Here is a 22,140-nt window from a genome sequence, read left to right as displayed (position 1 = left end):
AATCCTATATTTAAATATATCACTTAAATTTCATATATATATATATGAAATTTAAGTAGTGTTACAACTACATAAAATCTTGAAAGCATTTACAAAATATTTATTGATGCTGAAGGTTATATTCATAACCACATAATATATACATACTATAATGCAATATTAAAAAACCTCATGATTTTAATCAAAATTATTGATGTTAATGATATAATATATTAATTAATCAAATTGTGTTAGCTATATGTTATATGATTATAATGCCTGCTTTCATCATTAAAATAATCTTAAAAATCAGAAACACAAATACAAATTTAATCATTATTTTTTTCACTCTCATGTACAGTTTTTTAATTTTTAAAGACTCTTCTTATAGATTTTTTTTTCTCTTAATTCTGTTGTTGGTTTATCTTTAATTAGCATCACTGACAAAGGATCAAGTCAGCCAATGAGGAAGGAAATGTATTTTTAAAAATTCTAAATTATTTAGTGTAACCTTGAATGAAACAAGAAGGAAGATGAATTAATTAATACAGTATGGTAGGTTCAATGTATGATTGATGAGTTTCATTTCTGAAATATCTTTAGGTGCATCCACTTATTGTAGTCTTACCCAACAGAAATACAGGTTTTCAATTATACACTACCAGTCAGAAGTTTATTACAAAATAAAAAAATATATATTTTTACTATTTAAAATAACTCTTTTCTATTTGAATATATTTGAATATGTAATTTATTCCTGTGATTTCAAAGATGAATTTTTAGCATCATCACTCCAGTCACATGATCCTTCAGAAATCATTCTAATATGCTGATTTGCTGCTCAAAAACATTATTATTATTATTATTATTATTATTATTATTATTTTAAAAACAGCTTTTACGTCAAAAGACTGGAGTAATGATGATGAAAATTTAGCTTTGATCACAGGAATAAATTACATTTGAAAATATTTTCAAATAGAAAACAGTTATTTTAAATAGTAAAAAATATTTCAAAATTTTACTGTTTCTGCTGTACTTTGGATCAAATAAATGCAGGCTTGGTGAGCAGATGAGATTTTTTTAAAAAACAAAAATCTTTTTGACTGGTAGTGTAATATCTAAGAAAATCAAGAATTTCACATCATATTTCATAATGCTGGCACTGAGCTGGAAGCAGATGTTTTACGGCTGTGAATTGACTGCAGGTTGTAGATGCACGGCTGGTGTCGGTGTTTGATGCTCGTGAGCTGGAGCTGGTGATCGCTGGGACGGCGGAAATTGATCTGGGAGACTGGAGGAACAACACCGAGTACAGAGGAGGTAACGATAGACAGGCAGATTGACTTCACTAACTCATCACCATATTCATGATATCACCATCCTGTGGTAAAAACATGGTATCAAGATATGAAGTATCTGATTTATGACCGAAATATTATCTGTCAGATAGACTGCGGGCTTTTACAGCGTCTCCTAGCCCTACAGGTCACATTTGGCGTTTATTGGGACAAGTTTATTGGTTTTCCCTCCAGGTTACCATGACAACCACATCGTGATTCGCTGGTTCTGGGCGGCAGTGGAGCGATTCAACAATGAGCAGAGACTCAGATTGCTGCAAGTGAGTGATGAAAGAGAAACACAAGCTCTTTTAATAAGACAGAGTATAGTGTGTGTGCTTGGCCTGTGGATGAAATGTCTCTGTGTTCTCAGTTTGTGACAGGGACGTCCAGTATCCCATATGAGGGCTTCGCCTCCCTTAGGGGCAGCAACGGGCCACGCCGCTTCTGTGTGGAGAAATGGGGAAAAATTACGTCTCTGCCCAGGTAACCTGCCTCTTATGTCACTTGTCACATCACATGAAGTCATAACTAGTCTATGTTTGACAGAATTCATTTATATTTTACATTGATTTTAATCATCATTGTAGTGCATTAATGTATTAAAATTACTAAAATATATTTAGAGAAGTATCTATATAAATATCTAAAGTAAATATATAAAAAAATAAATATATATAACATAATAAACATATATAACACATATAGTTTGGGGTGATGTTTTTTTTAAAAAAGCCTCTATTGCTCACCAAGGCTGCATTTATTTGATCTAAAATACAGTAAAAACAGTAATATTGTGAAATATTATTACAATTTTAAATATCTCTTTTCTATTTTGATATTTTTAAAAATGTAATTCATTCCTGTGATGCAAAGCTGAATTTTCAGCATCATTACTCCAGTCTCTAGTGTCACATGATCCTTCAGAAATCATTCTAATATGCTAATTTGCTACTCAAAAAATATTGAATTATTAATATTTATCAATGTTGAAAACAGTTGAGCTGCTTAATATTTTTTGTGGATACTGTGATTTATTTTTTCAGGATTTTTTGATGAACTGAAGTTCAAAAGAATACAATTTATTTAAAATATATATTTTTTGTAAAGTTATAAATGTCTTTACTCACTTTTTTTATTCTATTTAATGCATTCTTGCTAAATAAAAGTATTAATTTCTCTGTTCTTAATTTATTTTCAAAGTAATTAAATTATTAAATTAATTAAGTTAAATTAAATTATTAAATTAAAATAAATTATTATTATTGTTTTTTTTTAATTGACCAAAACAATAGTTTATGTGCATCTGTGTATAATGTTTATATGTTTATGTCTATTATATATTTATATTATGTATTTATAACCTGGGTTCATGCTTTTTTGGCACTAAATTTAGGAACAAAAAAACAAAAACAAAAAACAGATGGATTACAAAAATTCAGTAAATAAAAAAAAAATAATTAAAAAAAAACAAACAAAATTATTGTGTGTAAAAAGTGCCCAGTGTTATATAAGAAAATTACCATAAATTTCTAATAAGCCTCATTGATGGAACTGAATTTTGATGTAAATCATTTGTCAAATCCATCTTACATAAATAAATATAACATATTTTAGAAACGGTCTACTCTATCCAACCAAAAAAAAAAAAAATCAGTTAATGTTTATTGAAGTTCAGTAATGTCATATTTGTCCCAAATTAACCCAGTTTTTCCCACAGTTGTCATTGCTTTTGTGATCCACAAGATGGCGCAGTCTGGCAGTTCATAATACAGTCACTCAAAAATTGTTAGGATGGAAATACTAATACTTCTTTATTTGTCATCGCAGAGCTCACACATGTTTCAATCGTCTGGACCTCCCCCCGTACCCCTCGTTCTCCATGCTGTACGAGAAGATGCTGACGGCAGTGGAGGAGACCAGCACTTTCGGTTTGGAGTGAATGTTAATATTTGCACTTTTTTGAGCTGATCAAACATACTTCATTTCCACGAGCCGTCAGGAACAGCAAAGGAAGCAACCATCTAAACAGACACCAGAAGCACTTAGACGTATATTTTGTACACCGTATCACTTAAAACTACTTCCTCGGACAGAAAACAATGCATCACAGAAGTGAGCTGAAATGGACTGGATGTTGTCTGAATGTTTCTCAGACTCAGCTCTGGGTGAATCGAGGACGACGTGACCAGCCGAATGCAAAGCTGAGTTACTAACCGATCGAAATGAGGACCGAAACAAACCCAAAGGACTTTGATATTCTCACACTCTTTTTATCTGTAAAAAAGACTTTTCTACGAAGCATCAAAATGCAGCGTGAATGAACAAACATTGTGTTGTGAAAGCTTTTTCAGATCGCCTCAAACACATCAGACATGACAGCGCTGCCCTCAATATTGAATTGAAATGTATATGTTTTCTCTTCTTTTTATCATATTTATATGTTAGTCTCTCATATGTTTGTTTCGACACCGTATGCTGTCCAATAGCTGTCATGTCACATTTGTGACACTTTTGAATGAATCTGGTTGTTTATATACTCTCACACGCGATGTTTTCAAAGGGCATGTTACACTAGCAACATCATGAATGTGACCACTATGTGCAAACGATAAAAAAAATCAACAAAAGAAGATGATTTTTTTTACTTTATAGGCCTTTCTGTTGTCTTTGGATAACACAGTTTAATTTCTGATAACTTATGAGAGAGAGAAAACAAAGAGTGGTCATGCACCCACTGAATGAAGCTATAGAAGTCAATATGAAATTAAAACAGACCCTGTTTGCGTTACTAATATGCTTCATTATGGTATAATAACATTTACTTTAAATGATTCAAGCCATTTCGTGTTGACTTTATTATTATTTCCATATCCTTATGTAGCTTTAGTCTGACATTAATGTTTGCTGATGCGAACACAGCTTTCTCGAATCTTTTTTTTCACCGCCTCTCTGGAGTCCAAATGTTTTCTTGTATGATTTGAAACTGGAATATCAAGCCCACAAAAGCATATCGATACATTCCAGATTTTTCCATTTGCTTTAACTCGACCCAGCCTTTTACGAAACACTGCCGTGGCTGCGGGACGCTGGATTGTACTCTAGTTCTGAATGTTTTGTAACCTGAATTTTGTGTAAGGAATTAATATCGCTTCCAGTGAAAACTGGTGTAGTTGAAACTGCCATGGGGCTTTATGAGGTCCATTCAATTTCGGAATAGCAAAAACACAAGCATATCATCTTTGTCAGTTCGATAATGGCTGGCTAGATCATTAATACAAACCAGAAAGATCTGCGTCTTTTTGTATTAAGGCTTTTGCAGTGCCGTGCTGATATTTGTGCTGAATGTACCAAAGGTTTAGGGCTGCCGTAGACTGTCCCAACCCTCTTTTGTCCACATTTTGTTTGATTAAAAAAGGAACAAAAATATTTTAAAAAATAATAATTTTTTGACGCCCTAATTTTCCCTCCTAATTTGACTTTTTAGAGCTTTTTCACAATGATGTTTTACACAATATTAAAAAAAGACCCATACAATAGGGAAACAATTATGCTTTTTGTTATTGTTTGAGGATGAAAATGTATTACCGAACACATGTGTATGGTTTATCTGGAGATCTAAAGGAAGAGTTCTGCTAAAAATTAAATTTATGTTATTTGTTCACTTTTGTGGAATAGGAAAGTTATTTCACAGATTGTCTGAGCTGCTGTTTTTTCCAGTGAAAGCAAAAGCAGCATAGAAGTCCAAGAAAAGTTTGTGGATTTGAGGCTGAGTAAATGTCAGAATTTTAAATTTTGGTGAACTGTTCCTTTAAAAATGTAACCAGAGGTTTAGGGCTGCTGGTGTTTGTTACTAGAAAGCTGCTGCTTTTGACTTTCTGTACCACTTCAGTTTTGCACCGTTCACATGCTCTGGAACAGGTGACCGTTGATTGGATAACAGCTTTCAGAGCTTCACATTTGGGTTTTTTTTTTTTTTTTTTTTTTTTTTTTTTTTTGGTTCAGCACAGATGATTGTATAAAGCTGTTTATCTCACGGAAAGTGCCTCTGAGTCTTGATTCCACATCCAGATGGGTTGTTACTGTTTTTTGATCTTGTTTTAAAAAATTGATTGCATATTCAGATTAGGGCTGTAAGTAACAATTATTTTGGAAATCGAGTAATCGGACGATTATTCTGACGATTAATCGAGTAATCTAATCATTATAATACTATTTTTTGTAGTAATAAAAATAGACAAAGTGAACAATAGCCTTTAAAATGACTTAAATTAGATATATAATAGCAATGAGGCAATAATAATTTGTTCAAATGAAGTATCAAAAGCAAATAAAACAAATAAAATATGTAACGTATTATAAACAATAGAGCTAACGTACATTTCGCATTACAACAAATGCCTGCAGAGCGCGCCAACGGCCTGACGATTGTTTTTACATTTTACTCTGCAATCTAATAGTTGTTTAATATTGACTAAACAACATTTAAGTCAAATGTCCACTTAATCTTTAATATTTGGTCATTTCTTTAATAGCATAAATGCTACATACACTGTAATTTCGCGAATATGTGGACATCAAAACGTATAAAAATATATTAAACCTGCATCGCATATATTTATTTAATTTAATTGTAGCGTTTGTGAATTCACAATAGCATTATTTTTTATTATGATTTTAAATGGGTTGGAAAACGGTCTAATAATGCGTTTCATGGATTCTCGTCCGCTACTTCCGGTTACTCTTTTTACTTTTTTCGGTTATTCTATTTTTTTTAATCGAGTACTCGAAATGAATCGAGGAATCGTGACAGCCCTAATTCAGATTAGTCAAATTTTAGTTGAACTATGGAAATGCCATGTTTTTTATTTTTATTTCATCAGTTTATTTTATAGATTTTTTAAATTATTAACATTTTTTTGTCTAAACCTGTTTACAGTAAATGCAAACGTTTGCCATATATATATTTTTTAATTCGGATCATATAAATGTTCATTTAATACACACTTTTGGTTTCCAAAAGACAGTAGAATATAATAAAATAATAATAATAACAATAAGAATACTACAATAATGTAACAATTTTCAAACTAACAGACAGTTGTTGGGGGAAAAAAGAAAATAAAACTTTAAAATGTACATTTTACAGTGATTTAGCTTAGTTAATAATGTTTTCCGTAAACTTGAACCTAAACAACCTTGTTATTAATAAATCAGCAATAAATCAGCAAAATATGATACTTGCATCTGCATTATGATTTATGATTCCTTTTTATAGAGCTTTGACATCATCTTGCACAAGGAACTGGAATTACATACTATTTACAGAAGACATGCTAAAATGTTCATATGAAATCAAAACAATGCATTAATTTCATAATAGGTCTCTTGACATGTTGCATGCATGTCCATTTGTGAACAGCAGATGGCAGACCACCAATAGGGTTTTCTTTCAAGAAAGGTTTTCTTCTCCTGCCAAAACAGCATCAGAGACTTTCAAATGTCCATCTAATCTGAAATGTTTATTAACCTCTGAATCTCGCTGAGAGAGACCTCAAAGGCGCTTTATTATAGCCTACGCTGCACAAATAATGTCAGATTTCAGTCAGTCTGACAATATGGCAGTCAGCAAGATGAATGAAAATAGATGCTAATTAGCACCTTCCACTGTAAAGCGCACACATCCAGCAGTGGGAGAGAAGCGCGTCTTTGGCGCATGAAAGAGCGTGCTGATGCGGGTGCTAGAAGCGCTCGCGCCGCACAATCACACGGGCCTTGATTGCCGGGTTGTGTGAACGCCGGGCCCACCGCCTCTGTTCAATGAGGCAGTATTTTCAGGGTCCCTTAGAAACCTATTTCAGCTGTTTTATCTGTTCAGGACTGCTTTGCTGACACTACCCATAAACCCTTGTGCTTTTAGTGTGACATGGACCATGCTCAATTTGTGTGTGTGTTCGTGTGTGTGTGTAAAGTGAGTGGGGGTGACCCTGAGCTGTAACAGCTGGTGTGTAGGATCCCATGGGACGTGATAAACTCATCCGATATATAATAATAAATCAGGAAGGTTAGTCTTTTTTTGCACAAATTACTACGGTAAATGCACGCGCCGGTATTGATGCATCAGATGCGTGTGCACAGATTCACAATCATTGACAATTTTGACTTGTCAACTCGTGCACTCCAATATCGCACAAATGTGCACGTACAGACGCACAGACATATTGAGTTATTGACCTTGAGGGAGTAAAAAAAGCTCTCTCTGGAAGATTCCCTGCAAATCATTTTGCTCAAGAGAATGATGCATCTTCCACTGGGTGGAGGAAACGAGAAGCCTAAATAATCAACAAAATCAAGAGTACTATTGAATTTTGAGAAGGATTTTAAAAATCAGTTATGGAAAAACTCAAATTGTTTAACTACAGATCATCCAGATCTTGATTTACAGTGTATTAACAATAAAAGACCAGAAGTTAAAATGTTATAATGATGTTCTTCCACCAGACATGTTCCACGGGAGAATGATATACCATGGCATATGAATATAGTAATGATACAGCACCATTGCTGTGTTTTTTTTTGTTTTTTTTTGATGTCTTGCAAAGCAGTATATGGCAATATCATAGTACTACTATACTGTCCCATAAAAATATATTTTCAAACATATATTTTTATATATACTTCAAAATATATAAAAAATGTCCAAATAAAAATGTTTCAAAATATATCTAAAAAATATCTATTTTCTGGCAATTTTTGTATATTCATGAAACATTTTATAATATATTTAAAAACATTGAAAAAAATAAGCATTACTAAATCATTCTTAATGTAGTTTTGATCTCCTGGCTATTTATATTTACCTCAAATGTAGGCTTTTGCAAGACTGGAAAAGGATTATTATTATTATTAATTTTTTTATGTCTTGCAAAGCAGTACTGTAGCAATATCATAGTACTACTAGACTGTCCCATACAGAAAAAATATTTTCAAATATATATTTTTTAATATATACAAGAAATGACCAAAATATATATTTACTCAAATATGCTTCAAAATATATTTGCGTTCTACCAATATATATATATTTTTGCTATATAAAATTATAATATATTTTAAAAATATTAAAGACAAGCTTTTGGAAATGTATTATTATTATTATCATCATTATATATATATATATATATATATATATATATATAATGATGATAATAATAATAATATATATATATATATATATATATATATTTTTTTTTTTTCAATATATTTTTGGCAGTTATTCTTGAAAATCCTATTTTTCTAAGACATTTTAAAATATATTTAGAAAACACTGAAAAACAAGCATTACTAAATCATTATTATTGTAGTTTTGATCTCCAGCCACATTTGTATTTAACCTAAATGTAGGCTTTCGTAAGATTGGAAATGTTTTATTTTATTTTTATTTGATTTGATTTGTAATATTTATTTATTTATTTGTTTGTTTATTTATTTTTGCCCCTGAAATACATTTTGAAATATATTTTGGTATATCTGTGTTAAAACTAAATATATTTTCTATTTCAAAAATATATTTTGTTGAACTTCACGGTTTCTAACATAAATTTGGCATATATTTAAAACATATTTAGGTCACAAAAATGTATATATTTTTGTGGTATGGGGTGGCACTGGAAATGTATGTACTATGAGTATTTACTCCAAGGTACTTGCAAGAATATCATGGCAGTACCATGTTAAATGTTCAGAAACCATGACAGTACATTGTAACTTTTATGTAAGTGACACTGTGTGTAATACTGTGGTTTTACAGATAATGCCATATATCTCTAGTTTAAAGCTACACTATTTAAGTTTTTTTAAATATAAAAATAACAATATTATTAATAAAAAAATGTGAAATATACAGTTTTCCAAGGCATGTTTTTACCCAAATACAGTTTGATGAACCAAAAAATAATTATTTATATTTATAGCTGTCGGGACGGATTTCGCGGGAAATTGCATACGCACGTCATAAACGTAATGCTCTTTCTGCACTTATTTTTTAACAACTAGAGGGCCAAAAGTTACATCGTTTTCAGTGGCTGTATTTTAAACCAAGTAAATACATATATCTACTACCCTTAAAAGAACGTGCCATGGTGTTTTGGAGATAGCGTAATTTAAATATACTTTCAGTACCACAGTATTTGGAAATGTAAATGTACATTACTGCACCACAGTACATTTCTGTAAGAGAGTGTTTCTGAACACTTTTGTCAAGTAGAACATGATTTTGTATCAACAATTTGTTGGTCGAAGAATAACTAATCAGATTTTAGGTTTAGGCTTTCTGCTTGTGGCTGAGGTTTAAGTCTATGTTTGTTTATGTTGCTTCAGAACCAAGAAAAAAAAATCCTGTAATGTTCTGCTGGCCAAAATCATTTTTCATAATGGTGACGATAAAAGCCTTGAATCTTGAATATTCCTTGTCATTCCTTCCCAAATAGATGTTGGATGCTTACGTATCTATTCAATCACGAGATTTATCTTGACATGGATAAACGTTTTGCTGAAAAATAACCACTAAAGTGAACCGTGGAAACAGACGGACATCAATTTCCCTGCGTGACAATTTAGCAGCCACAGCTCACCAGACGCCTTATCATCACACATTTACAAAACACATCTGTCGTCAAGTTGACGTATAGCTCTGATGCGATCGCTTGCATTGTGGAGGACAGGAGTGTGCATGATAAAATAACGAAGCTGAAACCGTGTGGACCTCCACGGGTCTATTTTTACAGGCATGGCAGGAGGAAGTGGAATGGAAAGGCTATCTTGCATTATGCATGGCCCGAGAGAAAGAGAGGAGCAGAGGATAGAAAAAAAAGCAGCACTTCCTCTAGTGGGACAACAGACAAAAGAATGCTTTTAAATTTAGTGTGCATATGTATGTGTATGTTTTATGATCTGTACTGTGGTATGAGGAAAAATACTATTTGCAATTGTATGCAAATTATATTATTATTACTAATAATCACATTAACTGTTTTACTGTGAAAAACATGCTGCAATAATCTTGGGCATTTTTATTCTGTTGCTATGGGGTTGCTAAGGTTGAATGATTTTCCATGTGTAGCTATATGTTTGCTAAAGGTTCTGGGTGGTTTTAGTCTGTTAGTATGTTGTTGAAATGGCTTCTGGGTGGTTGCTAGGGTAATCTGAATAGTTTATGCTGTTATGTGGTTCTGGGTGGTTGCTAGGGTGTTGCTTTGTGGTTGTTAGTGTTTTCTGAGTAGTTTTACACATGTTGCTATGGGGCTGCAATGTGTTCTGTGTGGTTTCTAGGGTGTTGCCACAGTATATGGTTGCTAGGGTCTTCTCAGTGGTTTTTAGTGTGTTGTAATGTGGTTACTGTGGGTCCTGGGTGGTTGCTAAGGCATTACTATTTGGTTGCTGGGGTTTGTTATGAGAACGCAATGTATTCTGTGTGGTTTCTAGGGTGTTAGCACAGTATATGGTTGCTAGTGTCTTTTCAGTGGTTTTTAGGGTGTTGTAATGTTGTTGCTTTGGGTTCGGGGTTGCTAGAATGTTCCAATATGGTTGCTAGGATTTTTCAAGTGTTTTTCCATTTGTTGCTATGGGGCTGCATTGTGTTCTGGGTGGTTTATAAGGGGTTGCCACAATATATGGTTGCTAGGGTCTTATCAGTGGTTTTTACAGTGTGTTGCAGTGTTGTAGCTATGGGTTCTTTGGGGTTGCTAAGGCATTACTATATGGTTGCTACGGTTTTCCAAGTGTTTTTTCACATGTTGCTATGGGTTTGCAACGTGTTCTGGTTGGTTTCTAGAGCATTGCTACAGTATATGGTTGCTAAGGTCTTTTCAGTGGTTTTTAGTGTGTTGTAATGTGCTTACTTTTGGATTCTGGGTGGTTGCTAGGGTGTTGCTATGGCGTTGAAATGTGTTCTGGGTGGTTTTAAGAGTGTTGCCATAGTATATGGTTGCTAGGATCTTCTCAGTGTTTTTTTTTTGTTTGTTTTTGTTTGTTGTATTGTGGTATGGGTGGTTTCTAGGGCGTTGCTATAGTATATGTTTGCTAGGGTTTTCTTAGTGGTTATTAATGTGTTGTAATGTGGTTTCTTTGGGTTTAGGGTGGTTGCTACAAGGATGTTGCATTAGGTTGCTAGGGCTTTCCAAGTGTTTTTTGCATGTTGTTATGGGGCTGCAATGTGTACTCGGTGGTTCCTATGGTGTTGCCACAGTACATGGTCGTTAGGGTGTTCTCAGTGGTTTTAGTGTGTTGTAATGTGGTTGATATGGTTCTCTGATGGTTGCTGGGTTTTGGGTGGATTTGGTTTATTGCTATGTTGTAGCTATGGGTTGTTGATGGTTGCTAAGGCGTTACTATATGGTTGCTAGGGTGTTTTGAGTAGTTTTTAGTGACTGCAGTAAGTTCTGGTTTCTAGGGTGTTGCTATATGGCTGTTAGGGTTTTCTGATTGTGTGTGTGTGTGTTGGTATGTGATTGGTGTTTGCGAGGATGTTTACTGGGTGGTTGCTTACTGGTCCTAGTGAAAAAGTCATTATATTAGCCAGTGCTAATCAACCAAAACAAAATTCTGTGCAGGTTCAGAAAAGTTCTGGGAATTTAAAATTGTGATGCTATGATAAAAGCCCCGTTGAGTGATAAGTAATGCATATTTGATTTAGTCAAATGAAGGCTGATTTGAATGAAAAGCTGTGTGTGAAGTGTGTCTCTCATGAGCAGCAGCAGCGGGTCTGGATCTCTGGAGACAGGTGTTGACTAATGAGGAGCTTTTTCTGAATCTAGCCATGATGATTAAGTGTTAATTACAACAGGTCAGCTTGACACATTTCCAATAATTGGAAATATTTTGGGGCTTTTTGATTTGCAGGACAACACAAAAGAATACATTAGTGCACCTAATGAGATGTCTATTTAGCTCACCACTGACCCTCCTGACTTTCCGGTGTCTCCTTCAAGGACTATTAAGAGTTTAGAGAAAAAGCTTCATCGACCGGCTGAGATAGTCGAATGCATTGTCAGAATGTATTTTTTCCTGTTTTCAATGCTCATGTTCAATACATCAACTAAACATATCTATGGAAGGCTGTCTTGTTTTAAACTTTATTTCACTGTTATCTGTTTTATGTTTAACTCTGAGGTGAAAGCTACAGAAATTTTGATATACTCTGCTCCTTTAAGACAGGCAGTTGTGACGCTTGCCTTTTGAAATCAATCACCTCAAACAGGAAGCAGTCAGTGTGAGGATGGAGAACAAAGTGCGTGTGATAATCAAACTTATAAACAGCTGCAGTCTGTTGTTACTGTGAGGTGAGTAACCAGATACAGCATCTCATCAGGAGCAGATCTGAATGTATTTTCAACCTGTTTGCTCATGGGACTTTGTGGAAGGTTTATTCCCATTTGAGATGCAAGTGTGGGAAGAAGAATCTTTTAATGTTCACGCTGTCTTTTGTCCTCCATCTCAGCTCTTTTTTGTTAACAAAAAACAAAAAATCTAACATACACACACGTTTACTTAGGTATCTAAATGGGAACATTGCATAGACTTATATTGTTTTTATATACAGATATTTATAGATTTTATAAGCTAATCCTAACCCACACCCAACCCCTTCCTCTTACAGAAAACTTTCTGCATTTTTACCAAAAAAACAAAACAAAAAAAACCTTTGTTTATTTTTATACCACTTTTACAAATGAGGATGTCCCCAAAGGAAGGTTTTTGGCGATTTTGTCAGGTTTAGCTCACACATTTTTAATATTTTAATTTGAAACCAAGCCAGTAATGATTTACTTGTTTGTTTGTTGGGTTATTTGAATATTTATTGTGGAATGTTTTCACTGGACTTATTTTCAGAAATTTTCTAAGCCAAATTATAGTCAATTAAGTTTATTGGATCTCACTTTTGAGATGCTATTATTGCACTCATTGAGATGCTATTATAGTTGTTTTATATTTATTTTTTTATTATTAGCTTTAGTTATTTTAGGACATCAAATTAAACTAAATGAAAATGAACAATTTTGCCTTGCCAACTAGCTGAAATTTTAGTTAAACTTAATTTTACTTCAGGTACAGAACTTTTTTGTTTGTTTATTTTCATTTTAGTTAACTATAAAACTCCGGTCTCATGCTAAATATACTTTTTGAGTTTGAGTTTTTCTTTGAGTTTTTCTAAATTTGTTACATTTTGTAATTGATTTTTGCCATTTTATGCTTTGCATGGCAAAAAAATGTAAAAGCATAATCATATTTATTAAAAATGTTTACATTAATTAATTTTTATTATGTCTATTTATTATTTTAGTACAGATTATAGTATTACCAACCACTGCTACAAAATTTAAATATGTCCAGTAATTTTACTTTAAAAAACACAATTGAAGTAAATATGGATTTTTACATTGTAAATGTTGTAAATTTATATTATAGATTAAATAATATTTTATGAAAATAACTAAAAAAAGATATTAAAGTAAACAGTTATTTATTTTTAATTATTTCATATTTATTTTACTTTTTTCGTGTCATTACCTTACAGTTGTATTCTTTTAAAGTAAGTTGTTATGCAAATACCACATGGCATGAAAATGGTAAAAATATAATTTTGTAATATACAGTTATTTCTAAATGTCAAAACAATATAGTGTTGTTTTATAACAATTTCAATAGAAATGGAAATCATTGTTACATTTGACTAACCATGGTAAGCTGAAGCCATTTACGGTTTTATAAGTGGTATGAATACAAATATACCATAGTTAAATTATGGTTACTATGCAAAATCTTTGGCTAAGCACACTGATCTAATGCTTTAGTTATAGTCAAAGTGCTCAGTAATAAAACAACACAATTGAATTACGCTCTTGTATGAGTGCATCGAATGAATGAGGGATGAATTTGTCAAGGGCGTTGAATTCGAGTCTAAAGCCAGACTACCGTAGTAAACCCTCTCAACCACGCCAGGCTTGTTTATAATAAAGCTGTAGCGAGGAGCAAGATAAGCGGAGACGCTGAACTCTATTTCTAACTTGGCAGGCTTGTAAACATTGCCAAATGTGACAATAATGTCCCGTAACCGCTGCCAGCAGCCTGCCAGATACCTGACAGCTCTCAATGATTCTGCTGTTTCTCCGCCAATAGGGTTTGTAAGGCCTGTCCCGCTGCATTAAGAGCTCTGAAGCTTCCAGATTCTTCTCCCGCTTCGAAAACGCACCCTTAGCGCTAGACCGAAGACAGCCAAAGGAGCTTGTTTTGGTATTACCAAGGTGCAGCAGTAAAATCTCAGAGCATTTCCATGTTTTTAAGAAGGTAGTGAAGTTTAATCGCAAATTTTCATCATTTCATTGCTTTAAAGAGTGAATGGGAATCCAAGTAGCCGCAGTCTATAAACATACGCTCGGTCGAGCAAGTAGCTGACACCTGAAAAACGCGATCCATTTGAAGAATAGGCCTACATTTCATTCCAATCACACTAAGATTCTCAGTTAAAGGACTAATTCAATTAGGCTGGAGAAGAATTCACCCCTTTGTCTTGGTGCCTGGATGAATTAAGGTTTAAACAGACTTGATACGGACTGTCAGACCCCATTAGAAAACAGCAATCTGACAAAAAAAGAGAGGGAGCGAGAGCTATGGCACAGAGCTACTAGTGCCAACGTTATTCAGGCGGGTTGGTATAAATTAAACATTGACTGTACTCATACGACTGCCGGGACACAAACGCTCCACTGATTATATGCTGTCAGAGTGCGGCAAACACAGCCAACAAAAGTGAAGGTCAAACATGTCGGGATTTTACATGAGAGAGAGTGACTTCATTCTACTCTTTGATTGATGCCGCTCTTTCATCCGACATCACCTTTCTTGCAGCTTTCCAAATATGAAATGATGCAAGAGATGAGAACTGTATGACAGATTTGCCTACCTCGAATCCTTTTAAGGTTAGCACTGCATTTAAGCAAAGAAACCAACCGAAAAAGAACATTTTAGAGACTGTTAGCGCTTCAGAATAAAACCTACAATATATGGCGAATGTTAAAAACATCTTGTGTTGAGGAGTTAGCACAATTTTGCTACCTCTATTCATTTTGAGGACTGAAAAGAAACCGCAAAGCTCTACACTGAAAAAAAGAAATGATTAAGAGACAATTGGCTGCTAAACTGAAGCATTTAGGAGTCAAAAGCCTTTTTTAGTTCACAAATTGCTTGATAAAAATGGTTGCTGTGAAACACTTCAGGTAATTGTGTGCATAACTTGTTTTCCTTTTATCAACAGCCACTGCTGTGTGTTGTGATGGAGGGACATTTTATTATTATTATTTAATATTAGACATTTTAGTTACTAAAATTGCTAAAAATTAGGCTAGTATGGAGTGTTTTCACAACGTGTCATCAATCATCATATTGGCGGCACTGAATGTAAACAATGCCACTGAACGAAACTTGCATGTTTTGCTGATTATTGCTGCTGAAAATGGTCAATTATTGTCATGTTTTGGGCTGTACTAATCTGTCGGACTGGGAAAAACATTTGAAGTCCCTGGTGAAAAAACCAGCATATGCTGGTAGGTATGTTTTGATGCTGGAATGCTGGTTAGGTAGGTTTTGATGCTGGTTTAAGCTGGCCATGTTGCTGGTCAAGGACCAGGGGTACTTTAGACTGCAAAATTTATAATTAATCAAGAAGAGTGCAAAAAACTGTCTGAGGAACAAATGGCATGTGTGGTCAAACTGAATCAGGATTTCCAGGGCAAGAATCTTGACAACATTCATGTTTGCTCTTATCATTTCCAGTCAGGTAGGTGAAATATTAGGCTATTATCTTAATACTGCTTGTACGTTTCTTTAATTTTAATTTGTCAACATATTGGGCCCTTTTCTGCTTACTAAGTCCTTCTCTGTATGATTTAGCAGCTTCTACACATATTTTCTGTGGTTTAGACAGCATAAATTAGCAGAACAACATATTCAGTATACATTAACCGTAAATCCATGCTGTCGTTTACATCCGAGTATCGCCAATATGGCTGCACATCAGGGTAATTTATTGAAGATTACCATTCATTAGTATTTTTAATAGACACTGTAAATAAACAAAACGATTTGGGTCTGATTCGGTTCACTTTGAATTAGAAATAACCAACAAATGACTTGCGTTGAATGATTCATTGTGTCTTATTTAAATGGTTAAACGCTTGTTCACACCAAGAACTTTACTTATAAAGCGAACTATAGCGGTAATTATATTGACATTAACACAAATGGACGCTATCGTACTGTTTGTTAGTTTTGTAATCTGTAGCTTTAAAAGCTTGAGTGGTTTAAAGTCGAGTGGATTCTGACTAGTTTATAGCTGTGGTGTGTACTTTCTTATTTTCATAGAATTATAACGATAATTAAAACTTTATACTTCCCGCTATCATCTTTGTTGTGAACTAGCCTGCATGTTTCTTGAATCTCGAAATGTTACTGACTCGTTCTAAAAAAACGATTCATATGAGTCATTTGGTCGCAAATCGAACATCACGGCTCGCGCTACGTTCGTTGTTGTGTGAAGAAACCAACGGCTCCCACTAGGAAAATGGGATGAACTACCGCCACCTCACGACGAGTTTCTTACCAAACGGCGATGTTTATTTAAATTAAGCTTGTTTACAGTTATTATCGCCATCTTTTTTAAGTCGTAGTCCCCTGAACACGTAACGCTGGATTCAGAATCAAGGATGATTGTTCCATCGTGAGGTCGGATTTCCTCTGTGCTAGAAAAGCATTACGCCATCACTGTATATGTGTGATATGATGAGATGTGAAATCGGAGAACAGGTCAGTGCAGATATAGGGCAATGTGTGTGTATTTCTCTGTGCGTGTCTCTGCGCTGACATTTGATCGTGATGAATTTTAAAGCAGGATCAAGGGTGTAGCGACAGTCTAGAGCAGTTCATGAAGACAGTGGGAGGTATCGGTGCTCTATATGTATGTGCAGGACCGCACTGAATCACACGGTGGGATCAGAAGGCCTTGGGGTTGAAGGGCAGTGTGTTTAGTCTATGCAGTCAGTATGGGTATGTTTTTATGTATGTGTGATCAAAGTGGTTATGAAACTCCACCCCCTCTCAGCAGGCCAGCAATCACCAAGCTATTGTGAGCATTCAGTCAGAAAAAACTGCCTTGGTATTAGCATTTCTACACTGTAAATATAGCCTACTATTCAGACTCTTAGAAAAAGGTGCATGTCCTTTGCACTTTTGTTTAGACAAAATTGTTAAAGGATCAGTTCACTTACAGAATTAAAAAAAAAAAAATCCTGATAAATTACTCATCCAAGATGTTTATGTCTTTCTTTCTTCAGTCGAAAAGAATTTAAGGGTTTTGAGGAAAACATTCTAGGTTTTTTCTCTGTATAGTGGACTTAAATGGTTTGAAGGTGCAGCTTCAAAGGGCTCTACATGATCCCAGTCGAGGAATAAGGGTCTTATGTAGCGAAAACAATGTCATTTTCTAAAAAAAAAAAAAAGAACATTTATATACTTTTTAAGCACAAATGCCCATATTGCACTAGCTATTACGTAATCACATTAGAAAATTAGTTCTTTGTCTCTGTACTATGGTTCAGAAATGTAGGGTAGAGCAAAAAACTCCATTGTCCAACATCGTTGATTTACCTTTCTCTATAAAGGCCGTTTTGACTTTCTTTGCATGTTTGCGTTGTAAACACTGGGTTGGTATTTCCACCTACGTCACTCATGACTTTTCCAACGTGACTACGCAATGCGTGAGGTCGAGCTAGTGCAAGACAAGCATTTGAGGTTAAAAAGTATATAAATTGTTTTATTTATTTATTTATTTTTTTAAATGACAGATTGTTTTGCTAGAAAAGACCCTTATTCCTCAGCTGGGATCTTGTAGAGCCCCTTGAAGCTGCATTAAAACTGCAATTTGGAGCTTCAACCCACTGGTCACAATTGAAGTCCACTATATGGAGAAAATTCCTGGAATGTTTTTCTTAAAAACCTTAATTTCTTCGACTGAATAAAGAAAGACATGTACATCTTGTATTTGAACCCTTTTCAACAATGACTGTATGATTTTGAGATCCATCTTTTTACACTGAAGACAACTGAGGGACTCATATGCAGCTATTACAGAAGGTTGAAACGCTCACTGATGCTCCAGAAGGAATCACGATGCATGAAGATTTGGGGGTGAAAACTTTTTGACTTTGAAGATTAGGGTAAATGTACCTTATTTTGCCTTCTGGGAAACATGTTAGTATCTTCTGTAGCGTTTTGAAGGGCAGTACTAAATGAAAAAAAATATGATATTTAGGACAAGTAAGAAAAATGTACACATCCTCATTCTGTTCAAAAGTTTTCACCCCTGGCTCTTAATGCATTGTGTTCTTTTGCATCGGGTCATTTTTATAAATTCAACTATTATTTGCTCTTGTGGACTATATGTAAGCATATTTTATGTGAAATATCTTTTTCAAGTCAGTACTAGATAAATATTAACAGGCATTTTGTATGATCCCTCTTATTTTGGTAAAATAATTAACATTTGCAAATTCTGCAAGGTGTATGGTAACTTTTGACCTTATATATCAGTTTAAATATATTAGTTTCTTTTTTATATTTTAGTACTTTTGCCATTTTATTATTTTTATCATATTGCTTTATGTTAAAGGAATATTGTCACAATGCAAAAATATATTTTTTTATTTTGTGGTGAAATATGACCTCAGGTTTGTGACAATTACCTGTTACTTCTAAAAACGGTGTATTTTTGCAGCAAATCTTAAAATCATTTGTGTATCTTCTTATCATAGTGTAAGATTCACATTACAAGACTCAGAAATGAGTTAAAAAAAGGAAACATCTTCAGAGTACAATTAAAGCAAACTCCACAATCTGGTATTATCTCTCCAGTCAGTGTCTTTGATCAGCGCATCCCTCCAGCCCCCTGTTTCCAGGCAGTAAAGCCCCCAGAGCTGCTCTCCTCTGTCATTTTCTCCCCTTACACATCCTCTCCAGCCCCCTCTCCCCCCTGCTTCTAGGAAATATTTCTCCCGGGACTGTCTTTGTTTAAAGCAAATAGGCAGAATCCAAGCCAAAAGCAGAAAATGAGCACTTCCATTCATACACATGCACTGATCCTGGTTCTGAGGCCAAGAGCTGAGTAAGCCAAGGCAATGCTGAGTAAATCTTTTGCATCCAACCTGCTGCTATTTGAAAACAAGAATAGAAGATTATTATTCATTTTGCTCTTTATACACATAAACATATATTTTAGACGCAAACAGAATACTGTATTTTGGCTTTGATCTCACAAAAACATGTCATATTTCAATGTCAAATCAAAGAAAAAGAATAACACATTGTTTGCATAAAGAAGGATTTGTTGCACTGCGACATCGTTGTCATGATAATGAAACTGTCAAATGCTCATTACCATTTTGTGTGAGTACAAAATATAAAAATTAAATATTTAAATTTTTACACAGTAATATGTAAAATATATTACACTTCTATGATCTTTCCAGTTTATTGATTATAGTAATAAGAATGAGATTGTTTTGCACTATGGTAATGTGCTTAATGAAACTAATACTGTAATGGTGTTCATTTCAGAAAACGAAATATCATTTATTATTCTCTTTGTCTTGATTTTGGGGTGAAATATGACCTGGACAGGTTTCGTGCGCTTCACCCTGTAAGTGAAAGGAACGTCATATTCAGAGATTTTTCTCCATTGCAAATGGATTCCCAGTCCCCAAAGCACTCTAGACATGAACCATCATGTCAGTATAATTGTAAAATGATAGGCAATAAGTCAGACAGATACAAGTGAATGAATCGTAAGATGAGGGTGCCCGTTTCAATTATGTACATTAGTTATAGATGAGGAACCTTTTGGGAATAACCCATACCGAATACATTTGCAGAATTAATACACTGTGCAAGGCCATTTTCTTGTACGTAATTGCACCCTAATTATCCATTAGTTATTGAATTACCCTTTTATCTGTTTGTCACGGGCAAAGGCTTAATAAATGGAAGAGAAATCATCAACTTGGTTATCAACGCTCCAAATTTGCAACACAGTGAGCGAGGGAAAATGCAGCGAGAGAGGGATGGAGACAGACTCTGCACTACGGTGGCAGAGAAAGATGGAGACAGAGAGAGAGAGATAAAGAGGCGTAGATGGAGAGACAGAGAGAAAGACGCATACATATATTCATGAGCATCTTCGGGTTGTAATTAAGAATCAAATAGCTACAAGGAAGCCATTAGTTTATTAAGTGTAAGAGACTGCGCAAGTAACTCGCAAGATTTTTTGCTTTTCTCTCTCTCTGCTGATGCACGGTAATCGGGGAAATTATTTTGCAAATGATGAATGTTGTTTTAACCCCCCAACATTCTGTTCATCCTAGTGGATGTAGATTCAGTGTTTGCTGATTTGAAACAGAATTCAAAAATAAAAATGAGTAATGAAAATATATAAATTAATTGATGTAAAATTTACTACGCAAATATAGATATTCTATAAATGTAATACTAAAATTTTATAATAACCATAGAGAGAGAGATTACTGTGTTGTGCTGCAACAAGTTGTACACTAACATACACTGAAAAAATTTATTTTGCAAATATTTTGCAAATGATTTCAATGCAATTTGTTTGGTTAATTATTCATATTATATAATTTATATTATATATAACGCTGAATTGTGTATGTGGATTCAGAGTTTCCAACCCATAAATAAATAAATAATGACTAGGAAAATATATTCTATAAATAGATATTCTATAAATTCTATAAATATAGATATTATATATAGATATTTTATGAATTTTATAAATATACTGTGAATTGTGGATATGGATTCAGTGTTTGCTTATTTGAAACAGAATCAAAAAAATAGAAATGAATAATAAAAATGGAATAAAGTAAATTAATGAATGAATGAAGAAAAAAAAACATAAATTAATTTATATTAAATTGACTATGCATATATATATATATATAGTTGCACAGCAAAAAATAAATAATAAAAATACACAGCAATCTGGGAATTTATTTTGCAAATTATTTCAATTATTAATTTTTGGGGTAATTATTTATAATATTTATATATAACTCCAAACTGTGGATGTGGATTCAGAGCTTATTCTAAACTGAATCCGACCAATAAATAAATAAATTATAATGACTAGGAAAATATAGATATTCTATAAATTCTATAAATTATTTAATTCTAAAATGTTGTAATATATATATATATATATATATAATATTATAAAAATATATATGGTATGTACATACATATATATATATATATATATATAAATTCACTTACTGTGTTGCGAATTTGGAGACTTGATGAAGTTGATATATTTTATACAATTTTCCCCCTCCTTTTTTATATTTTTACATTATTGCTTTAATATTGTGGATTAATGTATTAAATAAAAAAGTTATACACTAAAATACATTGAAGAAAAAAGGCTTAGAAACAGTTTTTGGGAATTTATTTTGCTAATGATTTTAATTATATTTTTTTTGGTTCATTATTTAAATGACAATATTTAAATTAGGGCTATGAAACGATTAATCGCAATTAATTGCATACAAAATAAAGGTTTGATTTTGCCTAATATATGTGTGTATACTGTGTGTAATTATTATGTATATATAAATGCAAACACATTCATGCATATATTTAAGAAATTTTTATTCATGCATATATTTAAGTATATGTATTTATTATAATATTTATATAATTT

General features: G+C 33.4%; 1 protein-coding gene across 1 annotated transcript in view; it reads left to right on the top strand.

The window, feature by feature from the left end:
• The window catches only part of hecw2b (HECT, C2 and WW domain containing E3 ubiquitin protein ligase 2b), a 40,418-nt gene extending 35,066 nt beyond the window's left edge, over window positions 1–5,352 (top strand). The window contains 4 exon segments of the mRNA XM_051118014.1: window positions 1,188–1,302; window positions 1,515–1,600; window positions 1,693–1,805; window positions 3,150–5,352. Coding sequence (XP_050973971.1) covers window positions 1,188–1,302; window positions 1,515–1,600; window positions 1,693–1,805; window positions 3,150–3,261 — 426 coding nt within the window. The 3' untranslated portion in view covers window positions 3,262–5,352.
• Window positions 5,353–22,140: the final 16,788 nt, after the last annotated feature.

Source organism: Labeo rohita, chromosome 1 (genome assembly GCF_022985175.1).
Source record: "Labeo rohita strain BAU-BD-2019 chromosome 1, IGBB_LRoh.1.0, whole genome shotgun sequence".
Taxonomy (NCBI): domain Eukaryota; kingdom Metazoa; phylum Chordata; class Actinopteri; order Cypriniformes; family Cyprinidae; genus Labeo; species Labeo rohita.
The sequence above is the reverse complement of the archived record's forward strand: the minus strand, read 5'-3'. Positions and strand labels throughout refer to the sequence as shown.